Source organism: Oncorhynchus gorbuscha, linkage group LG06 (assembly GCF_021184085.1).
Source record: "Oncorhynchus gorbuscha isolate QuinsamMale2020 ecotype Even-year linkage group LG06, OgorEven_v1.0, whole genome shotgun sequence".
Taxonomy (NCBI): Eukaryota; Metazoa; Chordata; class Actinopteri; order Salmoniformes; family Salmonidae; genus Oncorhynchus; species Oncorhynchus gorbuscha.
In genome coordinates this window covers 20,757,286-20,776,436 of record NC_060178.1, presented here as the reverse complement: position 1 = coordinate 20,776,436, position 19,151 = coordinate 20,757,286, and the positions used below count along the sequence as shown (strand labels likewise).

Genomic DNA, 19,151 nt, shown 5'->3' with positions numbered 1-19,151 from the left:
CCGCGTCAGTCATCTTACTGTAAACACTTTTAACTTCTGACCACCATACATTGAATGGAGAGTTTATTTGGAATATTGAGATATCAGGTTTCTTGCCGATGGACAACTCACATATTCCTAAAATACATGGCACACCTACAATGTCAGAGGCCAAAAGATTATTGCACATTGCTTGACTATTCCCCCAAAAAATGTAAACCTTCAATTATGCTATTTTGGATTAGACATCATTCCTAAAAGTTGAACAACTTGACAACATGTGTTGTATCACGTTAAAGTCATTCAAGGGGCTCTATATTGTCTGATAGTTTTCCCATTGTTCATTGAAAATTTTACTGTGAACTTCAACCTTATACCTCACAACCACCAAATAGTTAACTGTGTGTGTGTGTGTGTGTGTGTGTGTGTGTGTGTGTGTGTGTGTGTGTGTGTGTGTGTGTGTGTGTGTGTGTGTGTGTGTGTGTGTGTGTGTGTGTGTGTGTGTGTGTGTGTGTGTGTGTGTGTGCGTGCGCGTGCGCGTGCGTGTGCGTGTACGTGTGCGTGTGTGTGTGTGTGTGTGTGTGTGTGTGTGTGTGTGTGTGTGTGTGTGTGTGTGTGTGTGCGTGTGTGTGTGTGTGCATGTGTGTGGTGAATGCAACCTGTTCAAAGTCTTGTTTCCTGCCAGCATGCAGCAAACATATGCAACAGAATTAAAGCCCTAAAGCTCACAAATTGATGAGGATTTAATGCAGAGTGCAATTCATGGGAATTAAACAAATTAGTGATCTAATTAGCTTGTCCACAACGAATCGAGAGATTTGGTCAACAAAAATTAATTAGATGGATTTGTCATTGCTCTAATGAACATAGATGGAAATTGGGTATTGAGATGTTTGTCTCTTGTATTTTAGCCATTTCCCATTAATAGATTCATTATATTTTCTTTCTACAATGTAATCTAATCTACATGTCAGATGTATTGCTTTATCTGAAGAAAAAAAACTCACGTAAAATTGCAATAAACAAGCAGCATAATTCATTTAAAAAACAACTCAAGCATTGTGAATTTAAATGTCAACCTTTGGAAATCACATAGGAATTTCCTATTAATGGAATAACTGATAGCTGATGATTGACTTTAAAAAAAATCTTGTTGTATTCTCCAGATATGATTTTCTGACCATGCTGCTGCATATTTTAACACGCTTTGCCCTTTGGGAAAGAAATATGGTGCCAGTTCCCTATCAATTTTCAGATCTGTTTAAAGATGATTATTATTGTATACTGTATCATAACTCTTTCACATTTCCAGTTGAGTTTGATTGACTGTTGGGTTTGATTGACTGTTGGGTTTGATTGACTGTTGGGTTTGATTGACTGTTGGGTTTGATTGACTGTTGGGTTTGATTGACTGTTGGGTTTGATTGGACCTGTATACCTTCTACTTGTTGTTGCCTGTGATGACTTTGACAATGAACTTGTCCTCTTGGCCTCTCCATGTCCACTCCTCCACCTGCACCTTGCCCTCTCCATGACATCCACTCCCCCTCCCCCTCTCATCTCCCTCCCCCCTCCTTTCCTCACCTCCCTCCCCCTTCCCTCACCTCCCGCAGTGTCTCTTCACCACAGGAGAGGTTACAGATTACACTGTGTGATAAGCTTCCTTTTTTTCCGAAACTCCTTGGGATCTCTGGGATTATCCAGGTGCTTATCCCCAAAGTCAGCTTTGGGAAGCCTGCTTTAGTCTCTCTTACGGCACAAGATTTGGCAACCTGTCAGCTCTGACTAATTAGCATCTAAACCGCGCCGGGCTGCCGGAGTGGGCTCACTTTTAACACCCTGTATCTACACACATCCACACACAGACACAATTAGGAACACACAACCACATACAACCACACACAAAAAGACACACAGACACATAAAGGTATTCACTCGCACGCACACACACATGCACATGCTCAGTTGATGAACTGTACTACCCGGAGTACCATATGTCTTCTCAGAACAGTCATCTGTATGGTCCATTATTCTGTACAGATTTGTTACTTTAAAGTTCTTTATTTACTAGTTCAAAAAGTTATCATTCAGTTTAAGCCTTTTCTCATCTGACAGAAATCAATGACACTTTGCTGGGTGAGTTTTTTGTTTATTTATTTGAAATTGTGCAAGATATATAAAATATTGCAATATCTTCATTGGTATATTTACAATTAATTTTCTTCATATACAGAATTTATCAAATACAATATACATGTATAGTATCACAGTACAAATCTGGTGTATTGCATTTCAATCAAAAAATTGTGCAATATCGTACTTTGGTGCTTTGGTACTCTTATTTGTGCCAGCCAGCCACAGATTTCACAATCATACTCAAAACATCTCTCTCAGCCACCTGTCATATACAGAACAGACCAACATCCAACATGCATCCAATTCTATGTGGTGCTATTGAACCGAAGCGTGGATGGGTGTCGTCTGGTCTGCAGGCTGGCCCAGCTCCAATAGATCCTGGCTGAGACGTAGGACAGAGGGTGGGCTGCGGAGAGAGGGTGGGCTGGGGGACAGCACCAGCACCACACCCCCCTGGGCCTATGGAGGGGGTAATAGGGTGTGTGCAGGGCGTAGGGGAGCTGTCCTGTTACTCTGCGGATCCTGCGGCGAGCCCGGCGGCGATGGTAGTTTCCATTGGAGAAGTCCTGGAAGTTAGTGGGGTGGATGGCCCAGAAATGGCCTTTACCATTGTCACTCCGACCAGCCTTCACAAAGCACTCGTTCAGGGACAGGTTGTGTCTGACGCTGTTCCTCCAGTTCTTATCCTGTAGGACAACAATAAAGTTCACATATGAGACATGAAGTATAAAGTTGAGTAGTGAATGAAGTGTTGTATGTGGCCCTGGAACAGAAAGTATCTTAATTTATTAGAAACAAATAATCGTTTTCCCTCACAGCTGAATCCCCAGTATATACATTGATACACTGTACCGAGAATATGGCTATTTGCTCTTGCTTTCATTTCATTGGTGCCAAGTTCATGTGAAGGGTCCATGGTGACCTTTGGTCAATGACGTTTCAGTTGGCTGCCAGACGAAACCATCATGTTCACTTTGTCAAACTCCCCCAATCATGAGGTAAACTTGCTGTTACACCTGTTAAAGACCTAGTTTTAGTTTTTAGCCTGTTGCGGCTATCAAGAGGTTTACCTATAGCCTTGAGATGACTCAGTTAGACCTTCCATGCAACAACAGCATCAGCCGAGTCAGGGTCCTGCATGCGGCAATTATACTCATTACTGAGTCAGACCACTGTATTTCTACAGCTCACAATAGGAATATAGTGAACATTTAAAATGATAGATAAACTTTTCTCAAGCTCTTTATTTTCAGATGCTGCCTTATGATTGCAGTGGAGGAAGTTCGTAATGTCCCAGTATAATACTTTAAGTTTTGGAAACTTTCCACACACTAGTCATTGCTTGACCAAAGAACTTTGCAAAGGTCTGCTGTTATTCAGTTAAATTGATAAGAATATCAGTAATTGGCTATTGGCTATACAGGGTTGGCAATGTCAATTCAATTCACTCCATATATTAAATTAATTGAAATTGCATTTCAATCATTTAAAAAAATCTGCTTTCTAAATAAATGGAACTCTTTTAAATTATTGAATTGGAATGTAGTGTATCTCCTGAATTGAAATTAAACTGGCCCCAACCCTAATTCAGACAAATTCTCAACTTGAAATGAACCCTGAAATGAATCACTTGAACATACCTTGCTCTTGAAGTAGGGGTAGTTATCCATGATCCACTGGTAGATGTCACACAGCAAGAGCTTCTTCTCCTCTGAAGCAAGTATGGCCATGGAGATAAGGGAGATGTAGGACTGGGAAGGCTTGTCCTGTGGGCTGTCTGTAGTGGTTTCCTCTTCATCTTTCCCCCCTTTGATTTCCTCCTCCTCTTCATTATCCTCCTCTGACCCCTCTTCTCCCTCTGGCCCCTTCTCAGGGCTCCCAGGTTTGATAATTTTCCTCACTGAGAGGATGTCAGGACTCTGGCCCTCCAGTAGGCTATGAGGGGTCTGCTCCACTGCAGGAATATTTTGCTCTTCTCTCATACACTTACTGTCCTTGTTGTACAGCAGGTAGTCTATGGTGAAGCGTATTCCCAAGCGCTCCCGGTCATTGTTGCAGCTGCTTCTGTCCTCCATGGTTCTTCTTAGACTTTTAAGGCAGTTACTAATACTTTCGATGTAGATGATCTATAACCACCACAAAAGGCAATCCTCAGATTCTTTCACAGGTGTTTTTGTTTCTTAATTTCAAGATGCTGGTCTAGGACACTGCTGTGCTCTCCATCAGGTAGGATGCCTCTCTTCAATGTCCTTTGGGCTAAGTAAGTTAAGTCTCTGGTCACAAGATCAAGTTAGTACAATTAAAAGGGATCCTCCCAACGTACTCTAATTGTTTGGTGACTCAAACTCAATGTGATGCCAAAGCTTGAATAAGTTTAGAAAAATCTAATTTGTTAGACCAAATAGATAGGTTAGAGAAAAAAAACAGTATATTTTTACAATCTATGCAGTGCTCAACTGTATCTTGTGTACACTAGATCAGAATGGATCACAGTTGTGAAGGTACCACTATTTAAATGTCCGTGAATTTATCCTTCACAGTGAGGGGCAATAGAGACAGGAGAAGCAGAGGTAGGGGGTCTAATCGAAGCAGATTAATTTTATTAACCACAGCAAATCTTTGTAATTACGGGAGATTAAACACTCTGATTTAGTAGGACATGGTGTTCAGAGGGTGCTTCAGCAGCACCAAAAGGCATTTAAACAGCGTTATCCCTACTTAAATGGTTTTCGAACAGAGGATGCGCTGCATAGTGCACATCATTAGAGTTAGGCTTACTGTAAGCCTTTCTGTTATAAAACATTAAATCATTTATCATAAATGATATGCTAAAATCCAACTCCTTTGGCACAATGACAATAGCCAAGAGGCTAGACATAATAACTCAAACTACACTGCTTGAGTTTATCTACTTGATCTAAATTCAATCATTTGGTTGCAGATGTTGAGTGCCAAATCAAGAGCAGAACTATCTCAACTTCATTATTTTACGAATATTCGACTATTTCTCGCATAGGTCTTGTCACAGTTGCTAGGTTCCAAACGGACTATGAAATATTTAATTGTTCTATGTAAAAAGCTTTAATGCTGCTGACTATTTGTAACTATTATAACACTAAAAAAGTGTTGCACTTGTGCTATTCTAGAGTTAAACTACGATAGCCCTGCCTAAAGCCCTGTTCTGTACATAATCTTGCTATAAAATGTATTATCCTCAATTATATTTCATTCAAAGTTCTACTTTCTAGGAACGTCCCTAGCATCAATAAAGAAAGCTAAGTTGTAATGCTGTATTAGAACAAAGTAGGGCATGCAAACCGTCTCACACTGGCCAAAGAATGAGAGGCATGAAGGACCACCAGTGGAATATATCGCCCTCGTCTGTCCGAGTTGTGGAACTACTACTACAGCATATACAGTACTATCCAAGTATAAAGAGTGAGCCATGTGGTAAAATGTGTCATTAATTAAAGCTAGAACCCTTCATTTAACGAATAACAAAGAGGTTACATCCACCTGTGTATTGGTAAAAAGCTGAGGGATTGGCCTGGAGAAATGTAACCACTCTCAAATATATAGACAGAGATATGGATGCAAGGACTGACCATCCATAATATCAAAAGTATAGTTTTAATTCGTTTTGAGGCTATCCAGCAGTCAAACTCATTCCTTGGAGAGCCTAGTGTCTGCGTTTTTCTTTTCTTATTTCAATTAAGACCTAGAGCAGAGTTAGACTACTATGTATTGTTCCAATAGTATACTTAAGTTAACATATATCAAAGATTATATATGACAGCGTATATAATCTTTCATTGGATTTTATGAATCAATTTGTACCATTTCTGTTCTTCAGCACAAATCACAAAGTTTGGAAATCCAGAAATGGATCTTCAATGGACAATGTGAAATCGGGATTTATTTAACTCATGACTGCTCTAATTCAATGCACTGCATTTTCAAATTGAAAATCAACTATAACCTCTCATCAGAACGTGACTTCAGTACGCTACATCTGTGTACTGCATTTTGACTTCACTGCCTGTGATTATTCAGGTTTTGTGTAAAAAAAATAATATACAAAGCATTTACAGTTGATAGCTAATAGTTCATTGCAAATCCCGAAGTGGAGCTTTTCACTCGGTCAGGAGTTGATTTGGCCATGTGCCTCTCCCCATTTAACAAGTCATGCTTTCCTCTTGTGTTGAATTTGAATTATTTCCACAACGCATATTCTCTTTGTCTCGATAGTATAAAACTCAGCAAACACCAACGTCCAGCTATTTGTAGGCTGGTTATGTTTTCTTATAATTGAGGCCTAACATGTTGGGGAGGCCTGTCTTTTAGTGTTTAAAAAAAAGTTGTACTGTCACTTTAAAACAATGCTGGCACGCCTACTTTCAACACACTCCTTGAGGCTCGTGATGTAGTTGCGCTGTGATTGGAAGCGGAGAACCGTCGACCAGCGACCCCTCTGTCTCTCATTGGCGAAGGACTATCTTTCGGCTCTGGCTCTCGCGGGGCTGCTGTACGAAGATGGCGGCCGAACTGGTGGAAGCGATGGTAAGCAGAGCTCCGCTCGCCTGGGTTGATAGAAAAGGGTCTGCTGTAGCGTGGGGGATGGCCTGCTAGGCTGGGAAACTGTAAAGGTGTGTCATGAATACGGTCTAAAATGGTTTAACTCAGCTACTTAGTGATGGTTGATTAATTGGTATATAGAAACTGGTTTCCGTGCGCTGCTAAGTGCGTTTAGTTAGCAGGGACATGGCAAAGTGATGAGACCATAAACATTCGCCAGCAGGGAGTCGGCGTGAAATTGTACCATTCAGTGTTTAAGCAAGAGATTGCATTAAGCATTCGGGCCATCCGTTGTCCATTTGACTTGTCTTGTCAAATGGACAGCGGATGTATTTTCGGATGTATTTTCAGTATTGGAGGTGACAACAGAACAAGTGGAGTTAGCTTATGTAACCAATAGCCTAGCCTCTTGTCAGACAAGGCAATTGCTCAATGCCGCTGGCTGGACAAAACCGCAAGCATGTCACTAAGGCTTATGCACGAACTGTAGAAATTAAGTCAGTTGATGAGATTGACTGATGTAGCTAACTTGTAAGGTCATTTTCTTATTAACTAAATAGCTAGCTAACGTTCCATGCATTGCTGGGTCTTCGACTATACCGGTGTTGTGTCCTATAGTAGTTAAATGAGGGACCAGTCTAGGTTTTGCTTGCAGGAAATATATGTATGGCGTTAGGAACAGAAGGGGCTCATATGTCACGTTACTGAATTCTAGAGGGTATGGATGGGAAATAATGCTCCAAGCAAATACTGACACTGATATTTCAACCCAGCAAAAAAATAGGTTGGAATGACCTGAGTATACACTTAACAAAACTTTTTTTAGACACCTGTGCCCATCTCTTTGTGTAGGCTATTTTTCTTATTGGAACTTGCCTAGGTCAAGGAATCCAAAGATTGTAATCCAGAATCAAAGATGGTAATCCCAAAACCTCCCCTCTTCTTCCTGTCCCTCTCTCCATTGTCTTCCCTCCAGAACATGGTGAAGAATTTTCGGGTGTCTGACCTGCAGACGCTGCTGGCCTCCATGGGCCGCAGTAAAAGTGGTCTGAAGCAGGACCTGGTGGGACGGGCGCTGAGGCTGGTGCAAACAGAGTGCAGCCCAGAGCTGCTGAAGAACGTGCGGCAGCTCTATGAGTCACGCTTCCCCAAGGCGTCGGGTTGGCTGGCTGCCAGGCGCCCGGAGGGGGTCTCTGTGGCCTACTCCTCCCTCAGCTCCTCACCCACTGGCACACAGGGCACAGACTACCTCAACGGCATCCCCAAGCTGTCTTCCACACCAGCAGCTGAGGTCAAGCTGGTGTCACTGCCCTTTTACCAAACTCTGGAGAAGCTGTTGCTGCCAACGGAGCTGAGTGAGTGATTTTTGTATACTTTTTTTTTACTCGCAGTGACATGTCAGGCTAGTCTTTGTAGAGAGGCCCAAAAAAAAATTATGCTCAAACGATAAAGCTCAGAAGAATACTTCCTGGTCAGGTCTTGTGGTCAGAAAATCCCCTGGCAATTGGGCCCTGGCCCTACACATACAGTGCATTCGGGAAGTATTCGGACCCCTTGACTTTTACCACATTTAGTTACGTTACAGCCTTATTCTAAAATTGATTTTTTTTTTTTATTAAAAAAATGTCCCCCTCAATCTACACACACTACCCAATAATGACAAGGTAAAAACGTTTTTGGAAATGTTTGCTAATTTATATATAAAAATAAACTGAAATATCACATATTCAGCCCCTTTAGTCAGTACTTTGTTGAAGCACCTTTGGCAGGGATTTACAGCCTTAAGTCTTCTTGGGTTTGAAGCTACAAGCTTGGCACACCTGTATTTGGATAGTTTCTCCCATCCATCTCTGCAGATCTTGTCAAGCTCTGTCAGGCTGGATGGGGAGCTGCACAGCTATTTTCAGGTCTCTCCAGAGATGTTTGATTGGATTCAAGTCCGGGTTCTGGCTGGGCCACTCGAGGGCATTCAGAGACTTGTCCCGAAGCCACTCCTGCGTTGTCTTGGCAGTGTGCTTAGGGTTGTTGTCCTGTTGGAAGGTGAACATTCACCCTTAGTCTGAGGTCCTGAATGCTCTGGAGCAGGTTTTCATCAAGGATCTCTCTCTACCTTGCTCCGTTCATCTTTCCCTCGATCCTGACTAGTCTCCAGACCTTGCCGCTGAAAAACATCCCAAAACACGATGATGCCACAACCATGCTTCACCGTAGGGATGGTGCCAGGTTTCCTCTAGATGTGCCACTCTACCATAAAGGCCTGATTGGTGGAGTGCTGCGGAGATGGTTGTCCTTCTGGAAGGTTCTCCCATCTCCACAGAGAAACTCTGTCAGAGTGACCATCAGGTTCTTGGTCACCTCCCTGATCAAGGCCCTTCTCCCCTAATTCCTCAGTTTGGCTGGGTGGCCAGCTCTAGGAAGAGTCTTGGTGATTCCAGATTTATTCCATTTAAGAATGATGGAAGTCACTGTGTTCTTGGGGTCCTTCAATGCTGCAGAACATTTTTCAGTACCCTTCCCCAAATCGGTGCCTCGACACAATCTTGTCTCGAGGTCTACAGACAATTCCTTCGACATGGCTTGTTTTTTTCTGACATGCACTGTCAACTGTGGGACCTTATATAGACAGGTGTGTGCCTTTCCAAAACATGTCCAATCAATTGAATTTACAACAGATGGGCTCCAATCATGTTGAAGCATCTCAAGGATGATCAATAGAAACAGGATGCACCTGAGCTCAATTTTGAGTGTGCATAGTAAAGGGTCTGAATACTTATGTAAATACGGTATTTCTGTTTGTTTAATACATTTGCAAGCATTTCTAAAAAACTTTTGTTTTGTCATTATGGGGTATTGTGTGTAGATTGAGGACAAATGTATTTTTTTAATCAATTTTAGAATAAGGCTGTAAGATAACAAAATGTGGAAAAAGTCAAGGGGTCTGAATACATTCCCGAATGCACTGTATATTACTGATAGAAACATGCCATGGCATTAAAATTAGAAGTACTAAGGACATTTTGGACATTGCACAACATCACTATGCTTCGTAATGTGTATGATCTGTTTTTCTGCACCTGTCCTTGTAGTTGCCCAGAACAGTGAGAAACTGCAGGACAGTCAATGTGTATTTGAGTTAACACAGAGCCAAGCGGACCAAGTCAGAAACTCAACGTGAGTATAACACTTTTAATAAAAGTTAACTGTCTATCCTACTGCTTGTGACTTTGAATGAGCACTGAGGGTACCATCATTTTTCCCTCTTGTTGTTTCAGTGAGCTTCGGCCAGGAATGAAGGCAATTCAGGTGGTTCTTAGGTGAGTTAAGATGTCCAACTGTTTTACACACAGCAGCCCACCAATCCTACTGTTAATATAATTGCATAGATGATACACACAGTACCAGTCAAAAGTTTGGACACGCCTACTCATTCAAGGGTTTTTCATTATTTGTTACTATTTTCTACATTGTAGAATAATAGTGAAGACATCAACTATGAAATAACACATGGAATCATGTAGTAACCAAAAAAGTGTTAAACAAATCAAAATATATTTTATATTTGAGATTCTTCAAAGTAGCCACCCTTTGCCTTAACAGCTTTGCACACTCTTGGCATTCTCTCAACCAGCTTCACCTGGAATGCTTTTCCAACAGTCTTGAAGGACTTCCCACATATGCTGAGCTCTTGTTGGTTACTTTTCACTCTGCGGTCCAACTCATCCCAAACCATCTCAATTGGGCTGAGGTCAGGTCATCTGATGCAGCACTCTACCAATCTCCTCCTTAGTCAAATAGCCCTTACATAGCCTGGAGGTGTGTTGGGTCATTGTCCTGTTGAAAAACAAATTATGGTCCAACTAGGTACAAATCAGATGTTTGTGCCTAGTTGGCGTATCGCTGAAGAATGCTGTGGTACACATGCTTATTAAGTGTGCCTTGAATTCTAAATAAATCACTGACAGTGTCGTGTCACCAGGAAAGCACCATCACACCACCACCTCCATGCTTCACGTTGGGAACTACACATGCGGAGATCATTTGATCACCTACTCTGCGTCTCACAAAGATACGGTTGGAACCAAAAATCTCCCGTTTGGACTCCAGACCAAAGGACAGATTTCCACCAGTCTAAATGTCCGTTGCTTGTGTTTCTTGGCACAAGCAAGTCTCTTCTTCTTATTGGTGTCCTTTAGTAGTGGTTTCTTTGCAGCAATTAGACCATGAAGGCCTGATTCACACAGTCTCTTCTGAACAGTTGATGTTGGAATGTGTCTGTTACTTGAACACTGAAACATTTATTTGGGCTGCAGTTTCTGAGGCTGGTAACTCTAATGAACGTATCCTCTGAAGCAGAGAACTCTGGGTCTTCCTTTCCTATGGTGGTCCTCATGAGAGCTAGTTTCATCACAGTACTTGATGGTTTTTGCGACTGCATTTGAAGAAACTTTCAACGTTCTTGAAATGTTCCGTATTGACTGACCTTCATGTGTTAAATTAATGATGGACTGTCATTTCTCTTTGCTTATTTGAGCTGTTCTTGCCATATGGCCAACATATTGCTATCTTCTGTATACCCTCCTACCTTGTTACAACACAACTGATTGGCTCAAATGCATTAAGATAGAAATTCCACAAATTACCTTTTAATGAGGCACACCTGTTAATTGAAAGCATTCCAGGTGACTACCTCATGAAGCTGGTTGAGAGGATGCCAAGAGTGTGCAAAGGCTGGCTACTTTGAAGAATCTCAAATATATTTTGACTTAACATCTCTTTTTTTTTGTTTTTTTGGTTACTACATGATTCTGTTTGTGTTTCATAGTTTTGATGTCTTCACTAATATTCTACAATGAAGAAAATAGTAGAAATACAGAAAAACCCTTGAATGAGTGTGTCCAAACTTTTGACAAGTACTGTACATGTTAGGTACATAGAGTTGATTAGTAAAACTCAAGTATGCAGTTATAGCCTATGCCATATCAGTATCTAGGTTTACAGCAATTTGTTTAGATTTTCATGCAAATATTTGCTTAAAATATGCAAATTTCACAAGCAGTGGTCGATTTCCATCAAACTGTCTTGTTTATTAAAAGCTGTGCGGAATGACGTGCACATAAAAAGCACTTTGTCGTAAAACTTTGAATTGACCAAAACAAAACAAGTACAATGTGTTTCCATCCAGTTTTTAACTCTGCCATTGGTTTTGGCACAAGAAGTCTGCAACAAACGGTAAATTGCCCACTGGTCTTAGCACGTGTGCTCTAGACAACAGCTCGCAGATGCCGTGCAGAGGGTAGGCTTCATGATGACATTTTGGATGAGAGCAAGATCATTTTTATTTGTCAATTGACAGCCAAGCATTGATCATCATGTCACTAGCGTCAAACTAAGACCCTCAATATTTACTGGAAAGGAGCATCAAGATCATCACTGTGCACTTTCACCACCCTGTGAAGTTCATCAATTATTTCATCTGTAGCCTAATAAACTGCAGTGCACATGCTTTTCTAAGTCATGGGAGAACCACGCAACATTCTACATTTTACTTTGAGATGATGGTAATTTTGTTCTGTTGACATTTGGAAAGTTTTCCTCTACAGTGTCCTCATTTGTCAACCGTGAAAGTAAAAAAAAAAAATGGTATACAATTTGAAATGTGTGTATTGAAAGACAAATCTGACCACCTCAACCATTCATTGGGAATGGCTCAGTGTCTGAGCCATTCCCTGAGCCATAAATGTTGCCACTTATCTAACACTGCTAACCAATGAACCTCCTATGCTGTTATTACGATGCTTTACAGGATCTGTTACACAGACTCCATCGGTGTCCAGGAAGATCAGTACCCTCCCAATATTGCTGTCAAAGTCAACCAGTCTTACTGTCATGTACCGGTGAGTATTCAAGATGGGGAATCACATCAAGCATACAAACCAACTAACTAATCAGAAGAAAATGCCTAGGCCTAAATATTAGAGGCTTAACATGTCTATATTTGTTCTGTACAGGGTTACTACCCTTCTAATAAGCCAGGTGTGGAGCCGCGTCGGCCCTGTCGCCCAGTCAACATCACACCTTGGTTACAACTCTCCACTGCCACCAACCGGGTCACTGTCACATGGGGCAACTTCGGCAAGGTCAGTCTCTGGTTGACACTGTTCTGTAATTGAAAACCTCGCTGCTGTATTCCAAATTTATTTTGATTCATTTTTATGACAAGTTTTTGAAATGGTGTGGTTTGTTTTCTGTAGAACTTCATATCTGCTACTTTCCAGTGTTCATTCTGCTCACTGCTCTTGTTCTGTGTGCAGCGCTACTCTGTGGCAGTGGATTTAGTGAGGGTCTTCACATCAGCAGAGCTCTTCGGCCAACTCAAACACTGCTCAGTGGAGAGTGCAGAACGCTGTCGTGAACGCAGTAAGTGGCCTCAACATTTTTCTCTTTCTCCCTGTTTTTCATGCTTCTTGCATTTTAGTGATGTTCACTGTGTAATGCTGTGTGATTTTCAACTAGTTTCTCTTTGCTGTGTCCAGTCCAGGACAAGCTACGCTTTGATCCAGAGAGCGAGATCGCTACCACAGGGCTACGGGTTTCCCTCATCTGTCCTGTGAGTATCTGGCTCCCACCCTAATCCATATCCACCCAAGAGTGGAAGTCAAAAACCTTTCAGTTGTTTCTGACCAAAAAAAGAACTCACGACAAAACAGGTTTACAACCCACCATTTGTCCACAGCTTAATAATCAAATCAAAGTGTATTCGTCACATGCGCAGAATACAACAGTTGTAGACCTTACTGTGAAATGCTTAGTTTACAAGCCCTTAACCAACATTGCAGTTCAATAAATAGTTAATAAAATATTTACTAAATAAACTAAACTAAAAATAGAATCAATCAAAAAGTAACACAATAAATGTAAATAACAATAACTAAGCTATATACAGGGGATACCGGTACTGAGTCAATGTGCGGGGTTACACTATAGTCGAGGTAATGGCATGTCTCCCTTTCCTCCTCTCAGCTGGTGAAGATGCGGATAGGTGTTCCATGTCGGGTGATCACCTGTGCCCACCTGCAGTGTTTTGACGCGATCTTCTTCCTGCAAATGAATGAGAAGAAGCCCACGTGGACCTGCCCTGTGTGTGACAAGCAGGCTCCCTTTGAGCTGCTCACCATCGATGGGTAAGTAAGGCACGTTGAGACTTACGAGCACTACCACTCACAGGAATTTGAGAACCACGCTTCCTCTTTGCATGGGTCACTGCTTGTTCAACCTTGGAAACAAACATTTGCATTTTTGGAGCAATTTGTAGACTCCTGTTAAAACCTGCAATGGCTTACCTACACTGGGCTACATTTTCAATAAGGCTGTTGCCTCTCCCTGTTCTATTGTGGAACAGAGTAGAATAGTAGAAATATCAAACTATTTCCATTGGGCTCCTGAGTGGTGCAGTGGTCTAAGGCACTAAATCTCAGTGCTGGAGATGTCACTACAGACCCTGGTTCGATTCCAGGCTGCATCACAACTGGCTGTGATTGGGAGTCCCACAGGGTGGCACACAATTGGCCCAGCGTCGTTAGGGTTTGGTCGGGGTAGGCTGTCATTGTAAGTAAGAATTGATTTTTGACTGACTTGCCTAGATAAATACAATTCCACAAACTTCCTATCTAAGATTTGAAAGTTGGTAATGTGTGTTGTGGGACACATCCGATCGATCCCTTCTTGTGTGTCCGGATATGATATGTACTTCTCTTACTGACTGTTTGTCTCATGTTTCAGGCTGGCATCTGAGATCTTAAAAGAGACCCATGAGGATATTGAGGAGATTGAATATCTGACTGACGGTTCATGGAGACCCATCCGAGATGAGAAGGAGAAGGAGAGGGAGAGGGAACGCAGCAACACGCCTGACTACCCTGTTCTGGATATATGTAAGTGCATGTCAAATATTGCCATTATTGCCTTTTCGACAATTGCAGACTAACGTTTTGATTTTTAATTTAAGATGCCACGCTGTGTAGGTCATGTCTGTTTATCTTCTTTTTTTTAAAACAGCATTGGTTTGTAATAGTGTGTGAACCTGTTCCTTCTTCTCAGGTGTTCCTGAGGTAAATGGCCACTCCCCGGCCCACAGCAGCACCAGCCAGACGGGGAAGTCAGGAGCTGGGTCCACGGCGGGGGGGGCGGGAGGAGGAGTGGTGGTTGATCTGACTCTAGACTCTGAGGAGGAGGGGGGAGGGGCTGGAGGAGACAGTGACGACACTGAGGACAGCCAGGACAGCCCCGCCCCCAAGAGGGGCCGATACGACTATGACAAGGACCTGGTCACAGCGTACTGACTGGCGGACTGACCCCACAGACTGGGAGAGAGGGTTGGGCTAAGTTGGAGGACTGGAAATCATTAGTCCCTACTAAATCACCCGCCCCCACTCCTCTAGCATATATTCACACAGACACATGCACATACATGCACTGTCAACCTCTGGAGTGGTTAGGCTTCCTCAATACACCACTGGAAAAAGCAGCTCCCTGACACTTGTGACCCTCCCCCTCCCAGCATTCAAATTCTGTATCCTCCATCATAAAGACCATTGAAAAGAGTAACCTCCTGAACTATTTATCCCCTCCATCTTCTTGTACTTTGTATTTGACTTGAACTTAAGGCTCTCAAAGCCACAAGCATTTGGTGTTTGCGTCTCAGAATTTTGTCACTTTTTGTGATCGCAGGCAGTGGGAGATATGGAGCCTCCTCCGTAGTTGTGGTAAGAGGTCAAAATAACTTGAATGAATAATTTGGGACACGAACAACAGACTAGATTTTTCTGGAATATGATTAAATTGAACAACACCCCTACTTTTTCTTTCTGTTTAATTTATTCAGACAATGAAAATAAATTAGCTCTAACAAAACCTTTCCCCATTTTTGTCTTTAAATGCTGACAACCTACCTCAGTCATACACAGCAAACTTACTTGACCAGTGAGAGTAGCACCTGAACTAAGGTTGCTATCGTATTTAACAAGAGGGTCTATTTTTATTTAATTTTTGTCTAACTTTTTTTCGCTCACTCGCCTCACTTTTCCAAATAATTTATGTATGGCCTTTCTAAGGAATGGGTTATTGGAATCAGGGTCGTGTTTATTAGGGCACATGTTGCAAAACATATGTTTATGGTTTGTAACAGAAAATGAGCATTTCTTATTGGACAAGTACAGTTGGTACCTCCCCTGTTTAACTCCATTAGAGCATTTTTGTTCCAATTTGTGCCTACTGAATACGACCCAGGAATGCTGTCTTTGACAAGTTCTTGTATATACCCCTCACTGCATTGAAATCTACGATTTGATTTGGTGGCTGAATTCATATGACAAGCAATTGTCTTTGTGGAGAGTTTGCAGAAACAAGCAGTTATCATTTGAGGTTTTGGAACATGCTCTTTTCAGATTCTTTCCAGTGTTCTGTTTTGCCAGTGCTGTTCATATTGATCAAGGAAACAAATGCAGGATGTATTCTTTTCACTTGCCTATTTCATGTCAGTTTTCAACAGTTGGATAGCCTAGAGACTGACTACTGCCGCATTCAACCTTCCCCTGATATCCTGAGAGCTTTGCAGGGTTTTGAACTGGACTAGAGTTTTTCTTTCTGTTTTTTTTTTTTATTGAACAAGGCTCTAACTAAAGAATGATCATGTCACAAATATTAGTATCCACACAATTGGTCAAGATCATGTTGAGGCAATTGTTCCAAACCGATTTGGGTCAGTTATCTCTTGTTGTTAGGTCAGCTTTGGGTGCCTTTTTGTTTTGAGTTAAGATTGGTGGAGGCTGGAGCCCACAGTTGTTTGGCTACTTGAGCTGGTCTACACAGGAAGGCTCAGTAAGAAAATTAATTAACTTTTTTTTTTTTTTTTTCCCTGGAGTGGAGGACTTGAAGGATGTATCTTCAGATCTGGAATGGGATGAATTTTTTTAGTGTCGTCATGCTTTTTGACTTAATTTTCTTCGTCTTAAGTAATTTATTTATTGATAATTGATTGCTTCACGTCTTATTTGAATGGCAGTTTATATTAAAATGTACATATGTCTCAATGGAAAGAGTGCTTTACCAGAGCATTTATATACGGCTCTGATCTGCACACGTTTTCAGTAAGAGATGGCAGAACACTTATGAAGCTTGGACTTTTTGTGGAAGAGTGAATGATTGTGGCACAAAGCACTGCCATTGTTAGACAGGTTCCATTCCTTTTCATCTGAGGAAACTTAGCACTTCTAACCAATGACACGTTCTGCCTCCTCCCAGTTCAAAGATATTACCCTCAGAAATCAGCATTAATTATCACATAGATCCTAGATGAATGTCCTCTACATCCGTAATAGCTTCTTCAGGGGAGCTTTTTCCACAGGCACAGTTAAAATTGTAATAAACAGTTAATCTTTTGATGTTGTTGAGAGAATTTAGCTACATGGATGGTATGAGTTTAAATATCCTCTCACTTTTATTTACTTTCCAGGTCATTAGATTCCTTACCCCAAGATAGTCCCTGTTTTCATTCAGAACTGTAGAGATGGCATTTCTGTTTTTATAGAACTGTGTCTTCTGAATTCCAAAAATGTCTCAAATGGTATTGATGCATGCATTTGACTATAGCATTTTGTGATCATCCTGAATTCAGACTTGCGTAGACATTTTGTCCAGTAGTAGTATACCTAATCTAATAATGAGATGGTAACGACCTGAGGAAACTTATGGGCTCTGGTCTTCTATGTTAACCTGGTCTTCCAATATTCTGCAGTACTCATGACATGTCCATATAGCTTGCGGATTGTTATACTGATTCGTGAGTCCTGTAAACATGGGAAACCCGCAATGATTGATGGCACTTTCTGTAAAAGAAACTCAAACCGTAGCCGTGTCCCTGAATATGACAGTCGTTGTACAACTTAATGCATTTAAGCAACATGTTACTAACATGTTACTAACTGCAACTAACATTTCTGTTAGTTGCAGAATTCATCTTCAACTAACAGAAATTACTTTACAGATTTAAATCACATTGTTTAAATTTACAGGTGCAAAGGTGTAGAAGAACATCGCTGCACAGATAAGATTTCCTCAAGCTTTTTCATATCGTGGGCAAGGCGAGAGAGGTGAAGTACGTGTTGTTTCTAAGAACTCAATTATAATAATGCTTAAGGTAGCATGAGCAGTGGCTTGCAATCCATGATGTAAATGTTTTGTTTGTCTTTTTATATGTTCATATTAAAAGACAATACAATTAAAATATTTTATTAAGCTTTGAATTGCCTCCAGTTGTTCCAAAAGTCCAATAAAATCACAAATAGCAGTGTTGGAACTGATGCCACTTAAAGTGTGAGAGGTGGTTGAGGTGTAGCTTGGTGTGATGTCCTGTACCTGACACATTTTGTCTCCTGTTCAAAAATAACTAAATTTCTAAAGAATCGTATTCGAACACCTGTTATTGATGTGTGGAACTAATTTTTAAAAATTAAAATATAATTGTCTTAGATACTTTTAAAGCTAAAATTACTTAACTGAAGTTCCTTCTGGAAAAAGTGATTTAAAACAAACGTTTAATCATGATCAAATTACTTTTGCCAGTTTTCCCATAGGTAATCAAATTGTATTTGTCACATGCTTGGTAAACGGGTGTGGACTAACAGTGAAATGCTTACGTATAGGCCCTTCCAAAAAATGCAGAGAAAGAAAATGGAGAAATAAAACGCATAGTAATGACCAATGAGTAACGCTAACTTGGCTATGTACAAGGGGTACCAAGTCGATGTGCAGAGTTACGAGGTAATTGAGGTAGATGAGTATATACATATAACTAGGAATAAAGTGACAGATAGTAAACGGTAGCAGCAGTGTTGGTGATGAGTCAAAGTTAGTACAAAATAAATAATGGCTATCAATTTATTAATGATCAGTCTTTTATGGCTTGGGGGGTAGAAGCTAAGCTGTTCAAGATCATGTTGTTTCCAGACTGTGCATTGGTACTGCTTTCCGTGCAGTAGCAGAGAGAATCGTCTATGACTTTGGTGTCTGGAGTCTTTGACAATTGTTAGGGCCTTCCTCTGACATCGCCTGGTATAGAGGTCCTGGATGGTGGGTAGCTCTGCCCCAGTGATGTACTGTGCCGTATACACTACCCTCTGTAGCTCTTTGCAGTCGGATGCCAAGCAGTTGCAGTACCAAGCGGTGATGCAGCCAGTCAAGATGCTCCCAATGGTACAGTTATATAACCTTTTGATGATCTGAGGGCCCATGCCAAATCTTTTTAGCCTCCTGAGGGGGAAAATGTGTTGTCAAGCCCTCTTCACGACTGTTGGTATGTTTGGACCATAATAGATCCTTAGGGATATGTACACCGAAGAACTTGAAGCTCTCAATCTGCTCCACTTCAGCCCGTTCTATGTGAATGAGGCTGTGCTCGGCCCTCC

At 41.3% G+C, this 19,151-nt stretch overlaps 2 protein-coding genes across 3 annotated transcripts; one reads left to right on the top strand and one right to left on the bottom strand.

Moving 5' to 3' along the window:
• Nucleotides 1–2,145: 2,145 nt before the first annotated feature.
• LOC124037042 (forkhead box protein D4-like) lies at nt 2,146–4,450 on the bottom strand. Its single transcript, XM_046351665.1, has 2 exons — nt 3,756–4,450; nt 2,146–2,801 (listed from the first exon to the last, which is right to left on the bottom strand). The coding sequence occupies exons 1-2, from the start codon at nt 4,188–4,190 to the stop codon at nt 2,421–2,423; spliced, it is 816 nt and encodes a 271-aa protein (XP_046207621.1). The 5' UTR covers nt 4,191–4,450; the 3' UTR covers nt 2,146–2,420.
• A 2,068-nt stretch (nt 4,451–6,518) lies between these two features.
• LOC124037666 (E3 SUMO-protein ligase PIAS4-A) lies at nt 6,519–17,990 on the top strand. Of its 2 annotated transcripts, none has more exons than XM_046352609.1 (11): nt 6,519–6,675; nt 7,667–8,045; nt 9,777–9,861; nt 9,963–10,004; nt 12,494–12,584; nt 12,699–12,827; nt 13,002–13,107; nt 13,224–13,297; nt 13,711–13,871; nt 14,470–14,621; nt 14,788–17,990. In XM_046352609.1, exons 1-11 carry the CDS (start codon nt 6,649–6,651, stop codon nt 15,027–15,029), a joined length of 1,488 nt encoding a protein of 495 aa, XP_046208565.1. In that variant the 5' UTR covers nt 6,519–6,648; the 3' UTR covers nt 15,030–17,990. The 2 variants fall into 2 exon arrangements, with proteins under 2 accessions (XP_046208565.1, XP_046208566.1); XM_046352610.1 differs by having other exon boundaries at nt 6,644–6,761.
• The last annotated feature ends 1,161 nt before the right edge of the window (nt 17,991–19,151 follow it).

Coding starts and splice junctions, on each gene's coding strand:
- LOC124037042 (XM_046351665.1), bottom strand. CDS start 4,190: ATGGAGGACAGAAGCAGCTGCAACAATGACCGGGAGCGCTTGGGAATA. Junction 2,802..3,755: donor ACCCCTACTTCAAGAGCAAG/GTATGTTCAAGT, acceptor GTTGTCCTACAG/GATAAGAACTGGAGGAACAG.
- LOC124037666 (XM_046352609.1), top strand. CDS start 6,649: ATGGCGGCCGAACTGGTGGAAGCGATG. Junction 9,862..9,962: donor GACCAAGTCAGAAACTCAAC/GTGAGTATAACA, acceptor TTGTTGTTTCAG/TGAGCTTCGGCCAGGAATGA. Junction 13,108..13,223: donor AGAACGCTGTCGTGAACGCA/GTAAGTGGCCTC, acceptor TGCTGTGTCCAG/TCCAGGACAAGCTACGCTTT.